Consider the following 13,815-nt stretch of genomic DNA (forward strand, 5'->3'; position numbering starts at 1 on the left):
GAGGTGAGCGCATATAACCCCCAACCCACTCCATAGCAACCTATGGCGCACGGCGCCGTATTACGGGAAAAGATAGGACAGGTCCTATCTTTTTCCCGGGTATGGAACGGTGCCGCACGCGTGCTGCACCGTACCGCTCCCGTAGGGTGCCGTGCGCCCATAGAAGTGTATGGAGGACGTATATCGGCCGTATATACGTCCCCCATACGTTAGTGTGAATGTAGCCTTAAGGTTTGTTCTTAAATTGAATTTGTATGTTAAGTTTTTATTTATATATTTTAGATCCAGACAAAATTATTTACTGTATGTCCCTGTGATAATTGGATGTTCAAAATCTTGTGCAGTCATCAGAACAAGGATTATCAAAATAACTTCATTGCAGACATAGTTTTTGCGCAATGGCGGAAAAAATACACCACAGAGTGTGCAACACATTTATCAACGGAGAATTTTCAAAAGAATGCAAATTTAATCGCAAAACTACACCACATAGGGGGTGGTGTATGTGGGTCCATTAGGGTTAGTTTTTGCTCAATTTTATATTTGAGGGATCTAAGAATTTTCTGTGCAAAAACATCGCAAAAAGGCAGAAATTGAGCAGATGTTTAACATACGTGCGACTGGTGGAGTCTATCCGCATAGAGCACACACGGCTGATAGTCACATCAGAGGGCATATAACACTGCACAAACACCGGACTATAAATCCCACTTTTGGAAACCTGCCAGTCTAACACATAGACAACTGCGCAAAATCCTGCCTAATAATAAGTCTCCCCCATAGAGTCAGCTCAGCGATCTGTAGCATGCAGGTTGATCCGTGCTGTGGATCCCTCCTGGACTGGAGAAAAACCACACACAAGCTTCAAAGGTTATTGCAATCCAACAAAGAGGTGACTCCAAACCCGATTTTTTTCAAAGATAAAACTTCATGCTTTTATTTCAGGACCATAATCACAATTTTTCAATTCTTATACGCTGAAAAAATACATAAATCAGAAACGCGTTTCAAACGCACTATGGGTCTTTCCTCGTGGCTGTGTTGCAAATAGTAAGGCAAGCATCCAAAAGGGCTATTGGGTGTTTTCCTAATTGTAACACCTGTTCCCAAACACTACGCCCCCTTTTATTCATACACAATGATATCACTATTTAAAAACAACAGTTTACAAAAAACAAAATACTTTCTACAAAATATGTACCACATTGTTATACAAAAATGGCAAGAAAAGAAAATAGTCCTTTCTCAGCTCACCCTTTAGTTGTTTCGTTCCATAATTTCTTTGCTGTGGCAGTAATCCCATGGATGCCGGAGTGCTGTGCGCGAATTCTGCTGGGTCTGCAGAGACTTGAGTAATCCGAAAATAAATAGGTGCATCCATAAAAAGTAAATTCTTCTTTATTTCAAATGGTAGGGGTATTACCTACGCGTTTCAGGCACTTGCGTGCCCTTAGTTATGGCATATACTCCTACAAACAAATACAACTTTTAAAATAAATGACTATCAATCCCAAACCTTAGAGTGCGTGATCCCTCGCGCCACGGTGACGTCACGTGAGAAACGGAAGTCCGGTACACCATGGCAACGGGGCACGCATCCTCCAGGTAAGCCTAATTTGGTCTTTAAGTTGAACAAAAATCAAAGAATACATTAGTCAGTAAGACAGACTTAAAGTTTTACAAGTAGTATAAGGAATGGTAAAAGGAATGGATCGGGAACAGACAAAATATATCAATAAATATTGATATATTTTGTCTGTTCCCGATCCATTCCTTTTCCCTCACCCCCCCCCCCTCTATTCCCCTTTCTTTTCTTTTTACACCATGATTTAATACAATAGCATCGAACATCGTTCAGACTCGTAACATTAATAGTAAGTCCCCTTTACTTATCAACATCCTTTATATGTGACCGTTTATTCATTGATGTGTCCTGTATATGTTCCACTACTTGTATAACTTTAAGTCTATGTCTTACTGACTAATGTATTCTTTGATTTTTGTTCAACTTAAAGACCTAATTAGGCTTACCTGGAGGATGCGTGCCCCGTTGCCATGGTGTACTGGACTTCCGTTTCTCACGTGACGTCACCGTGGCGCGAGGGATTAGTAGTCATTTATTTTAAAAGTTGTACCTTATATACTCGAGTATAAGCCTAGTTTTTCAGCACAAAAAAATGTGCTGAAAACCCAAACTCGGCTTATACTCGAGTAAAAAATATATAGGTTTTACCAGGTTTTTGTGGTAAAATTAGGGGCCTCGGCTTATACTTGGGTCGGCTTATACTCGAGTATATACAGTATTTGTTTGTAGGAGTATATGTCATGACTAAGGGCACGCAAGTGCCTGAAACGCGTAGATAATACCCCTACCATTTCTCATGTTTTAACCAAGTTGAAATAAAGAAGAATTTACTTTTTACGGATGTGCCTATTTATTTTCGGACCACATTGTTATACCGCCTTCCCCGATTTCATTTTTTAATCATTCACTTCCCATTTATCCACAGCATAAACATTGTATTGTGTCATCGTAACCCCTATGGCAACCGCTCACAAACACGGCTCTACATATTATCATTTTCTTAACGATCTTGCCTCTATATTGGGCTTGCGTGTGTGTGTGAACGTCATCAAACACCTCTTCCTAACAATAGCCCTTAAGCCGTACGCTGCCTGTATTGTGTCAAGCTAAATCTATTGAAATGGCCCTTTGTGTATGTGATCATAGGCAAATATGGTAAAAGTGTCCTTTATGAGAAACCAAGAAAATCAGCCGTATTAGAATGTGGCAACATCCGCTTTAATAGTGATACAATAAATAAATACATATTAAACACAGGAGACATATCGGTGTCACACTGCATTAGGATATGGAACCACATCAGGTATAAACATTCATGTAAAAGGCCACTGGGTTAGGAAACAAACATAAAAGGGTCCTCTTCCAATTACCGTCTCATCTGTAGTAGGGACCAGAGATGAGCAGACATGACTTTGGTTGCGGCTGTGTGACCCGGACATATTTCCAGGTTGGGGGCTGAATAGCCAATCTGGAAAATTGAGGCACCTAACCCTGGCTAGTCGATGGGGTGTCAAGTTGATGGATTGATGGTTCGGCCAGAAAACTGTCTGGATTGCACATCCGAATCGTAACCCAAAGCACAAACGTTGGGTCCGCTCATCTCTAGTCAGGACCCATTAAATATGCTGCACCATAAAAGACCTGGGATGTTACTGAACTACACGTCCCCCTATCTGCAGATACTGAATGTGGCCCATCCCTGAGTTACATACACTAACACCATAGTTCAGGATTTCTGGATGACGTACAAGAACATTGTTAAATTATATCGTTTCCTAAAACAAAAATAGGCGTATACTGCTGTCCCTTATCCGCTGTATACCTGTATCATGTACTTATAATAATTATTACTATTATTTATATAGCGCCATCATATTCCGTAGCGCTTTACAAATCATAGGGGACAAATAAAAATATAATAAAACATGAAAAAGCACAAACATTGGTATGGAACAAAAGGAGTGAGGTCCCTGCTCGCAAGAGCTTACAGTCTATGAACTGGGACCACAAGGAGCTCAGTTCCTTAGCTTATAAAATAAAACTACTACTACTACTAACTGTACATTAATAACATTTTATTTCAGTTTGTCAACTTGCGGAGTCAAAAACAATTAAAAATTTCTGTATTTTTATATTGGGACTGATTTAATAAGATTGCAATGTGGCTCTGGGTGAGATCCAAGGCATTTAGTAATGTAGAGACATATCCCCCAATAATTCTGGTACATTTGGGATGACTGTGTGGCATAAACTTGTGTGTTATTTACACCACTTTTCAGGCATAACTTTGATTGGGCTACAAAATCATGTCCCATTCCAACCATTCCAAGAGCAATGTTTGTTTTTGTCAGTTTGTGTACAAAGTTTGATAAATTCCTGCAATATTCTTTACCTTGCTTCAGCTTTGTGAATTAACAGAAACCTAAGTAATGGCCAACCTCAAATATCCCAACTTCAGCCCTGCTGCTCCGAGTCCTCTCCTTTCTGCCTTCAATGCACTTTCCATACCACATACATTATGCGCAATTTGTGTCTAATATTGATAACTGATTGTGTAACGTAACCTGAAGGTGTGAACTTGGTCTTAGCGGAATTTGGGTCATTTTTTTTTTTAAACCCGGATAATGCTCTGTATTATTATTTTATGTAAAAAACAAAAGAACTCTAGTACGGTAAGTATCATAGTTTATACAGTTGAAAAAAGACACTTGTGCATCAAGTTCAACCAAGAAAGGCAAGGGATGTAGGGGAAACAGTTCTATATAACATAACCATCAATGTTATTTAGGTGTAAAAAGGCATCTAGACCCTTCTTGAAGCTCTTCCCTGTCCCTGCTGTGACCAGCGCCTGAGGCAGGCTATTCCACAGATTGACAACTCTAATACTAAAAAAAAGCCCTCACGCCTCTAGTGATAAGCCTTGTTTTCTCCTGACGGAGACAGTGCCCCCTCGTCTTCTGATTTGATTTAATCTGGAACAACTTTCCGCCATATTTTTGTATGGAAAAGAAATACATTTTTAAAGGGAACCGGTCACTACTGTTTGAAAAAAAAAATGAGCATTAGGCATATAAAGCTCTATGGGAACCTGTCTAAGGGCCCCCTTTTTTTAAACTAACTTGATCGATGGTCACAACTGGAGAAAATGAACTTTGATTCTGTGCCCGGTAACCAGGCAGAGAATCCAGCGAGTCGGACGCGCATAGGCCGCTTGCAGCTGTCATGTGCAGTGAGGGTCTGAGCAGTCCGTGCCCCCTGCCGCCTCACTGCGTGTATGGAAGGGGAAAAGCTGAGTATGCGCAGTGAGGCGGCAGGGTGCACGGACTGCTAAGACCCTGACTGCACATGACAGCTGCAAGCGGCCTATGCGCGTGCGCGAGATTTTGCCGAGACAGCCAAGTGACATACTGGAAAGGGGGAGTGGATTGAGGAGTAACTAATGAAATGCTGAGGAAAGCGGCTGCTAGACTCAAGTGTGAGTATACGCCCAGTCCGACTCGCTGGATTCTCTGCCTGGTTACCGGGCACAGAATCGAAATTCATATTCTCCACTTGTGGCCATCGATCAAGTTAGTTTAAAAAAAAGAGGGCCCTTAGACATATAAAGCTCTATGGGAACCTGCAGTGACAGGTTCCCTTCAAGTGCTTTTGTTCAGTGGGACCATCTTTACATATATGTATATAAGACAGCAATGAAACTCACAGTGATGGGGCCGTCTTTGTAAAGCTTGAGGTTAATGTCCACATCTTAACACAAAGTTGTTCTGGGATTTACAATCCTATGGTGAATAATTTCTGAATACATCTTTATTGTGGTCAGAGCAACACTTTATGATAGACAGCCAATCCGGCAAATTGATGCCCCTAGATACTAGCCCTGGCTCGACGGTGATGGTGTTCGATGGGGGCCATTTACTTTCAGACATGAGGACGTCACTTGAAGACACATACATGCTTAGTCTGAGGTTACATAGGATAAATGGGAATATTGTACACACTACATATTACACATGGACAAGTAGCCCTGACCGCTCGTGTGTCTCCCTGTGAATGCAGACCGCTCCCCAGGCACAGAGTTTTAGGAATTTAATGGTATTACCAGACATTTGGACTGCAGGTAACATAGAAAGGCACAGTTTTTTTTGGCAGGGGTTGCTCTTCCTAGTAAATCCAGTCTTCTAAGTCGGGACAGCGGACAGTTCTTGCTTCTGTGCCAAGTTCACAGAGTCCTCTCCTTCCATTACAAAACTGATGTTGACGAAAGAGCTGGCGGCCTCGGGCTGTTGTGACTGGGCGCTGGCCTCGCTCTGCGGCTGACCGTGCTGCTCCTGGTACTGGCGCTCTGCCTGCTCCGACATTTCATTTTCTTCCTCCTCCTCTTCAACCTGGAGATAGATGTATTCATTGTTACAAGAAATAGGTAGTCTCATACATACTGCCTAAAATAACACAAGTATTGGGTATGTTCCCCTCCAAACTGACAACATGTCCTGTCCCAACCACACCATGAGATCACAAATGGTAACTGGCTCCAAGATGTAAGCAGAAGTTCTGTATGTGTTTCCCACAAATGTTACATCTGACAGAGATATTAAAGGGAATCTGCTTTTACACCACTGAACTCCCAAAACCCTTAGGTAGATTGTTATCCAAGTTCTAGAATTCTATAAATCTAAAATCACCTACAAAGTATTAATAATTCCTTTATTTATATAGCGCTCACAGATAACGCAGCGCTGCACAGAGCTTGGCAGATCAGTCATATGAGCTGAGCTGAGAACAGTCACTTCTAGAGGCTTGAAGAGTAGCATCACTTTAGCTGCCCATTATCTGCAACTTGTATTTAAAACCAAGACTTTACCCATCTAAGGATCTGTAGCTCTGTTATTTTAAAGATAAGATTCTTATGTGAAAAGGGGTTGGCCACTTTACATCATGTTTTTTGTAATAAGTGTGTAAAAGTCCTGCTCCGCTTTCTTGATATGTAAAGTGGCCAACAATATGGTTGTAGGCGCTATAGATACTGACATAATAATAAAACATTATATAGAATCATCATACTCTGCAATACTTTACAGATAAATGAAGACATAACAAAGAAGAAACAATAGGAATGAGGACCTGGCTAGTGAGAGCTTACAGCCTATGAGATCTGATATGACTTCCCTTTACATTTCAATAAAGCGGTGCAGAATTTCCCGGCCCTCACATGTAACAAAAAAAACTTGACTTAAAGTGGCCAACCCCTTTAACTTTACACAATGCCTCCTTCAGCTTGTGTTCTGTACCTTCACCTTTCCCAGGTATGTAATGTACACCCACACCTAAATGATGTGAAAGAAAGCATTCATCAGACCCAGGCACTGAATCTGCTGCTCTATATTCCAGTTTTGATGGTTTGGGATCAATATGAACATCCTGATGATTCTGTGGCTGCACTTCAGAATTAGCATTACATACAGGTGGTCCCCAGGTTACATACAAGATAGGGTCTGTAGGCAGGGCCGACGCCAGCACTGGGTATACATGGGCAAGTGCCGGGGCCCACATAAGGCTGTATATAAGGCATCTATGACAGTGAGGGGGGATTTATATAAAGTAATCGTGAGGGGCTGTTTGGGATGATAAACTAACAAATATTTTAGGGAACAGGAGACTGTTTTAGTTTCTGAACTTTTAATGCCACCACATTAATTCACTGAGACTCTGTCGCCCAGGGGCCTATTGAAATCTGGAGCCGACCCGGTCTGTTGGTTTGTTAAATTGAATTTGTATAAGCAATTCCATACAAAATTGTGTCAATCCCTTTGAGGATTGGATTTTCAAAATTTTGGGATGATCAAATTTCATTATTAACACCTTTATGACTCTTACAGCTGATCATTGCGACCTGAGGCTAAAGTTCAATAAATTACCAACATCCAGAGGTCTGTCTATAACTAGGAGTTGTCTGTAAATCAGGTGCCCTTAATTTGTAGACCGCCTTGTATAGGGATCAGACCAAATGGACTAGCATTAAGTCTGCCATCACATCGATAATCCCTGGGCAGCGACGACCCATGATCGGATATCACTACTTATGCCACTTTTTGTCGGCAGGATGACTGGAATTATAAAAGTAGTATCTTCCTTCACCATCTTATGTTCAGGATTTGGGAATGCCATGACCCTACCACAAGTACCAAATCTTGCTGTAGTGTCCTGGCATCACTATAGATCAAACTGTTGACATCTAACACCAGGATGAAAGATTGTAAACCAAGCACACTGACATACTAGTGTGTGCCCCCTCTGGAAGGATCTGCTTTTATTTTAGCTTCTTATCTCCGTTTTAAAAACTATGCAAATTAGCCTGAGGGGCTTCATAGATGTGAGAGGAGCCTGGAGTCCTCAAGCTAATTTGCATAGATGTTAAAAACTTTTTTTTCTGTAAAAACAAGGCCATAAGAAGCTAAAAGTAGAGCAGATCCTGTCAGAGGGGGCACACACCACTATGTCAGTGTGCTTGGTTTACAATTCTGCACCCTGTTGGTAGATTCCTCTGTGAATCAGCAATGTGCATTGTACATGAACGTCTATATAGATGTATGAAGACAATGCACCCAAATTTACATACCTAGCCCAAGGACAGTGTGTTACCTAGCTACACAAGCGGTAGTTTTTGGTTTTGCATATCCTTGTAGTAACGTGATCTGTTTACAGTCAGTAATAGAAAACTAGAGAAGAGCTGAAACAATGCAATAACTATTATATTCTATAAAGCAGAATTTATATAGGGTCTGAGCAAAGGACACAGTCCGCACCTACCTCTTTCTGCATTCTGTAATACTCATCTATCGCATACTGGTACTTAGGTGTACTGACACCCAGAACGGAGGCAATTTTTTCTCCTAAAAAGTCACAGACTGAAAGAAGAGAAGAAGAGACATGTAAGCATATTTCTGTTAGCCATTAAAAGCTATCACAATCTCAAGAAGGTGACTTTATTTGACCAATAAAAAGCAACAGGAAAAGCTGTAAAGCAAAAACACAGCTCAGCTTTTTATAAAAAGTCACACTTTTTTTTTTATCTACATATTTTTGAGATTTTTTCAGTTTTAAGAGTCTAAACAAACATTCATAAACACAAAAACCCCAAACCCAACAAAAAAGTCAGACTCTTACAATCTAAAAGTAAGGGCTATAGGAGGAAGCTGTCATCTATAGAACATCTATATATCTATATAGGGTGAAGCCGTCATCTATAGAACAGGATCACTCCATTGCATGGTAACTATCAGTCATTGGGTCCAGGTATACGAGATGATCCTGTGCTATACCATGTTCTATAAAAAGACAGTTCCTTTACTAGAAGACAAACACAAGTGTTAATGTTCATCGTGTTACCATGATCACAAGGACAAACTACAGGAAACAATGAGCATTTCTCTGTGAGGTGTGACCATTATAGAGCGGAGCTTTCTAAAAGCACCTGAAATGTGATATGGAACAGGAAGTGTTTTCCAAGAATAAAACACTGATGACTGAACCCTAGAACAAGTCATGGATGTTTGATCAGTAGAGGTCCCGAGCTCGGGCATATTTTAAAGTTGGACGTATTGGAGGGAGAAGCTTGTTAAGATGTCATCTAATTCACATTATAGTTGGAGGTGTTGATCAGTATACATTGTGTGCTCAGTTTTGGTAATACTTATATATAACATGTTTGGACCCCTGCAATAAAACCCTTCTACAACCATGACACTCCAACAAGTAATCATTATTAGAATAGATTTATCAATCATTTATTAATTAATAATCTTCAAGGAAATCTACCATCAAAACTAAGCATGATAAACCAGGGGCACTTACTCATAGATCCAGGCACCGTGACTGTGGTAATATTTTTTATTCATGGCCTCCTTCCCTCTAAAATAAACTTTTAGAACTATGCTACAGAGCCTGAATGGCTCATGAGGGGGCATTTCCAGAACCCATTCATACTGTAACTGCACAGGTTGTTACACTGTGCAGTAGCATCCCACTCTGTAAGCTTACAGCAGGCAGAGGGAGGGGAAAGTGCTGAGAGAGAGGCTCTGGTAACACCCCCAGTTGATTTTACAATGAAGGAGGCAATGCATAACTAATATAAGTAGATTACCACAGTCACAGTGGGACATGGGACCTATGAGATTGTGTGTGGCCTTATACATTAACTAAATTATCTCAATAGATCATTTATTATGACCCCCCTCCTCAGAAGAGCCCCTTCTTTAGCACCCCAGATATGAACCTAGGCTGTCAAATGAACATGTTCTCAGTACGTGGTTGTAGTCCTGAGGGACTTAGCAAGTAGGACCAAGATATAGTAGAAAACACAAACAAGGAAGTGTTTGAATACATAATAAAGGTCATGTGACCATGTGATCCCCACTGCCACCTGGTCCAACTGTTCCTGGAAATCTCATAGGACATATATATGCACTTCCTTATAAAAGTCATGGTTCTAGTTTGGTGATTTACATCAAGAATGTGTATCCACCCGTCCAATTCCTTTTACTTTACTGTTAAGGTCTCTAAACTTATGATGCCTATACACATTAAACCCGCATTGGTCAACTAATCAGATGTTCCTCCAATATTCATTCAGGAGGAATACGGATCAGGCATGTAAAATATGAACAATCCTTTCTTCTCAAGAGAGAATCCCCACTCATGATAAAGTTTGGAAACCTGCAAATGGACGACTTACCTGACAATGTGGAGGTTGCAACTCTCAGCATATAGAACCAGAGATATGGCCCCCAGGTTAACTTTGTCTGCAAGAACCATATAAAGAATAGAATTTGTTATTGGTTCATTAGTGATGGTTATTATATCATCACTGCACAAAATCTACAAAATGAGTCCCCGAGTCCAGTGTGTAAATGCGGAGGTAGTGCACATGTAAGACCACTGCTTCAATCACTTCTATGGGAGCGGCTCTCACAGCCCCAGCACTACAATTAACATTTCGGATGCAGGAACCCTCCTTCTTATGATCACAGAGGGTTCTAGCAATCAGACACTTATCTGCTCTACTGTCTATAGAGATAAGCATTATAAGGGCTACAGAGGAAGTGGTTGATGCATGTCAGCCATGGTAGACAGATGAAGAGCAAGCTACCAGGTGACAATGGTTTCCAATGGATAGCTATGGCCCAGCGAACCCATTTATAAAATGTACAGATCTGGGGTCACTTACTGGGTCAACAGTTGGCAAAAGGTCTCTTTTCTCCTGTAGCTCTTCCTCCTCGTCTGTACTGTATTCCTCCATTGTTTCACCACTGGCAAAATGAATAATTCTTCGAGGAATTTTCTTCTTCTTCCGTACATCTCCGAGCTCCACACTTTCAAACTCCCGGTCACCATGAACCACAACCTGTGCCGATAAAAAAAAAAAAAAAAAAAAAAAGGAGGGAGGGAAAAATATATATTACTTATGTAACAGCTGCCCTGTGCCTGGAAAAAGATGTGCGTCATTTCCACAGGAAGAATAATTCTAAGTACATTCCATCAAATATTAAAGGAAACCTACCATGAGGAATCTACCATTAGAAGTAGATGGTAGAATCCTCCTTCCTGCCTCTGCCCTAATCTGTAATGTAATAATCCTGGGAGCCTTAGCTCCCAGTGCACGGCCAGGCTAGTTGTACAGTGATCCGTTATTCTTCAGTTTATTTTCAAAAAAGAAAAAATGATGGAGCTTGCAGTATTTTTTTTTTTTTTTAAACATATAGACATAAATAGTAAATATATAGATAGAAAAATTGAAGGTAGACAGATTATAGATAAATGTAAGGTATAGACAGAAAGATAGGTAGGCAAATACAAATGAGAGAGCTAGATAGATGGGTAGATGGATCGATAGATAAGCAAGATCGATAGGTAGGTGAAAATTCTATATCTATACATCTACATCTATAGATGGTAACTATTTTGAGGGATGGATAGATAGATATTGTATTGAAAGTGAAAGGAAAAGGTATAAATAACTGTGATATGCAGCCAATAAAGAAAAAAAAAAAAAAACAGATTCTTCAGAAAAAAAAATGGATACTAACTGACACTACCTGAAAGACAAGTGTCCGGTTTTTTTTAGACAGGAAACGTTAGGGTATCAGTTAAATTAAGGGACACCATGTTACCAGTTACTGTCAGTTTATCTGTGTTTATTTATCATTCGGTTTTTATTTTTTAAACGGAGATAAAGAATGGTAGTGTGAACTTAGCCTTAAATGTTGATAAATAATATGTATGGTCCATCCTGCAGTGCTTGTCTATTCGTGCAGAGAACTCTGGGATAAGATTTACACCCCTGTAAAGGTAATTAAGAGATAACTTAGTGAACGTGTGACCTCCACTAATAACCAGAATGGGGTCTCCTGTATCCAAAAATGAAGGGAACGGATAAGGATGCGTTTATGTCGCTCCATTCGTATTCCCGGTACTTGATGACATATGTGACCATCTGGAGAGTGACAACTTCATGGCAGAGGTCAGAGGCTAGTGACACTCCGTGCTGCGGCTCTCAGGGCATGCTGGGAGTTGTAGTGCTGAGCTCTTGGCTACAATGTATACATATGTATATGATCTTTGTGATGTGCATTAGTAGAGCGCCACAGCTTAGTCCTCAGTGCTAATGTAGCAGAGCTGAGGTTGTTGTCAGTGCTGATCCTGAGATGTATGTAATGTAAGCTCCAGTATATACATCACACTATGGCAGCTGCCACCTGTATACAGTCACACGACTGCCGAGACCACCAGTGACGTGGCCATGACACATCTGGTACCACTCACCTCTCCGGATGCCATGGTGTGAGACCTCAGGTGGCCGCTCCCTGCCCCAGGCTGCCGGGCAACGACACGGAGATGAAATCCAGCGGCTCCTCCCTGCTGTGCGAGACAGTCTGTTGTATGCGTTCCACGCCTCAGACGCTTCCGTGCGTGTCACGCCTCAGTCTCTCATCTCAGCCAAAGCCTTGCGCTACAGCAGCTGTAATTGTGCACGTCGATCACTAGATGTCGCTGTAGAGTGTCGGGTGACGTCAGAGCTGAAACCTATTTTGGCAATTAACCGCTAGAGGGCGCCTGTGAATAGTCAGCAGTCAGCAGACAGGTTGACGCAGGCTTTAGAGATCATGGCAACCAATGAGAGCTCAGCTTTCATTTTTTAAACTGCTTTGGGAAAATCCAAGCTGAGCTACCATTGGTAACTAGAATAGTGTTGCTCTCAGACACTTATAGATCCATATTTTTCATATATTAGGAGTGTGTCCATGTTATGTGTATACTACTGACACCTACTAGCCAGAAAACACTAGGCTTTATCTTATTTATACTCTTATTGCCATGACAGGGCGCTCAAGCTCTAATCCAGTTCTATTACAAGTATTTACATGACTGCGGCCGTGCACGCGGCTACATAGGAAGTGAATGAGAGCCGCGGGCACGGTCGCGCGCATGGTGCGCCGAGCGCGTACCTCCCTGCGCCGAAGCAGCTTCGGCCATAAAGTTTAAAAAGTGTTTTAAACCGCGATACTGCGGTTTAAAACACTAACAAAAATAATCTCCGGCACCAGCTCACCCTCAGCTGGTGCTCGGTAAGTTCCCTCTTATACCTGCCACCTCAAGTGGTAGGTTTCCTTTAAATCATGAATACCTACTTTCTATGTGCAGAAAAACAAAAACAGCACATATAAATAATTACAAAAATCATAATCTTTATTAATTATATCATTATCTTTAAAGGAACATAAAAAGGCAGACATAAAGGGACAGACAGACTAAAATGCAGTGCACACGGTTCAGTGTAAAACACATAAATAGAGTTTCCCATACATAAGAAAGCTGATAATATAAGAATGGATCCCAATAAGTCCACACACACCTGTACCAGCAGCCAAAACCACAATTACATAACCAGGAGCCCTACTGAAAAAGTATAGGGGTAACCAGTAAATCCCAGATACAAAAGGACAAAAAAAGAGGGAATCCTATCACTAATACAGACCAAAGTCGTGTGCACCACCCCGACACATGTTTCGCACGTTGGGCTTCTTCTGGGGGAGGTACGGGTGTGTGTGGACTTGTGGAATTGTGATCCATACTCACATTAGCAGCTTTCTTATGTATGGAAAACTCTATTTATGTGTTTCACACTGAACCGTGTGCACTGCATTTTAGTCTGTCTGTCCCTTTATGTCAGCCTT

The 13,815-nt window shown here is 41.1% G+C and overlaps 1 protein-coding gene across 2 annotated transcripts; it reads right to left on the reverse strand.

Annotated features, from left to right (window-relative positions):
* Nucleotides 1–5,201: 5,201 nt before the first annotated feature.
* Nucleotides 5,202–12,590, reverse strand: FAM177A1 (family with sequence similarity 177 member A1). 2 transcript variants are annotated; one of them, XM_072115511.1, is made up of 5 exons: nt 12,404–12,590; nt 10,809–10,985; nt 10,317–10,392; nt 8,393–8,490; nt 5,202–5,970 (listed from the first exon to the last, which is right to left on the reverse strand). In XM_072115511.1, the coding sequence occupies exons 1-5, from the start codon at nt 12,416–12,418 to the stop codon at nt 5,764–5,766; spliced, it is 573 nt and encodes a 190-aa protein (XP_071971612.1). In that variant the 5' UTR covers nt 12,419–12,590; the 3' UTR covers nt 5,202–5,763. The 2 variants fall into 2 exon arrangements, with proteins under 2 accessions (XP_071971612.1, XP_071971613.1); XM_072115512.1 differs by having other exon boundaries at nt 10,317–10,383; nt 12,404–12,582.
* Between the last annotated feature and the right edge of the window lie 1,225 nt (nt 12,591–13,815).

Source organism: Engystomops pustulosus, chromosome 7 (assembly GCF_040894005.1).
Source record: "Engystomops pustulosus chromosome 7, aEngPut4.maternal, whole genome shotgun sequence".
Classification (NCBI taxonomy): Eukaryota; Metazoa; Chordata; class Amphibia; order Anura; family Leptodactylidae; genus Engystomops; species Engystomops pustulosus.

Excerpts from the sequence above, each read along its gene's own strand:
- FAM177A1 (XM_072115511.1), bottom strand. Across the intron at positions 10,393-10,808 it reads TTTTGCCAACTGTTGACCCA|TTCTTGCAGACAAAGTTAAC; the intron begins GTAAGTGACCCC and ends TTCTTTATATGG. Across the intron at positions 8,491-10,316 it reads TGCAACCTCCACATTGTCAG|TCTGTGACTTTTTAGGAGAA; the intron begins GTAAGTCGTCCA and ends CTCTTCTTTCAG.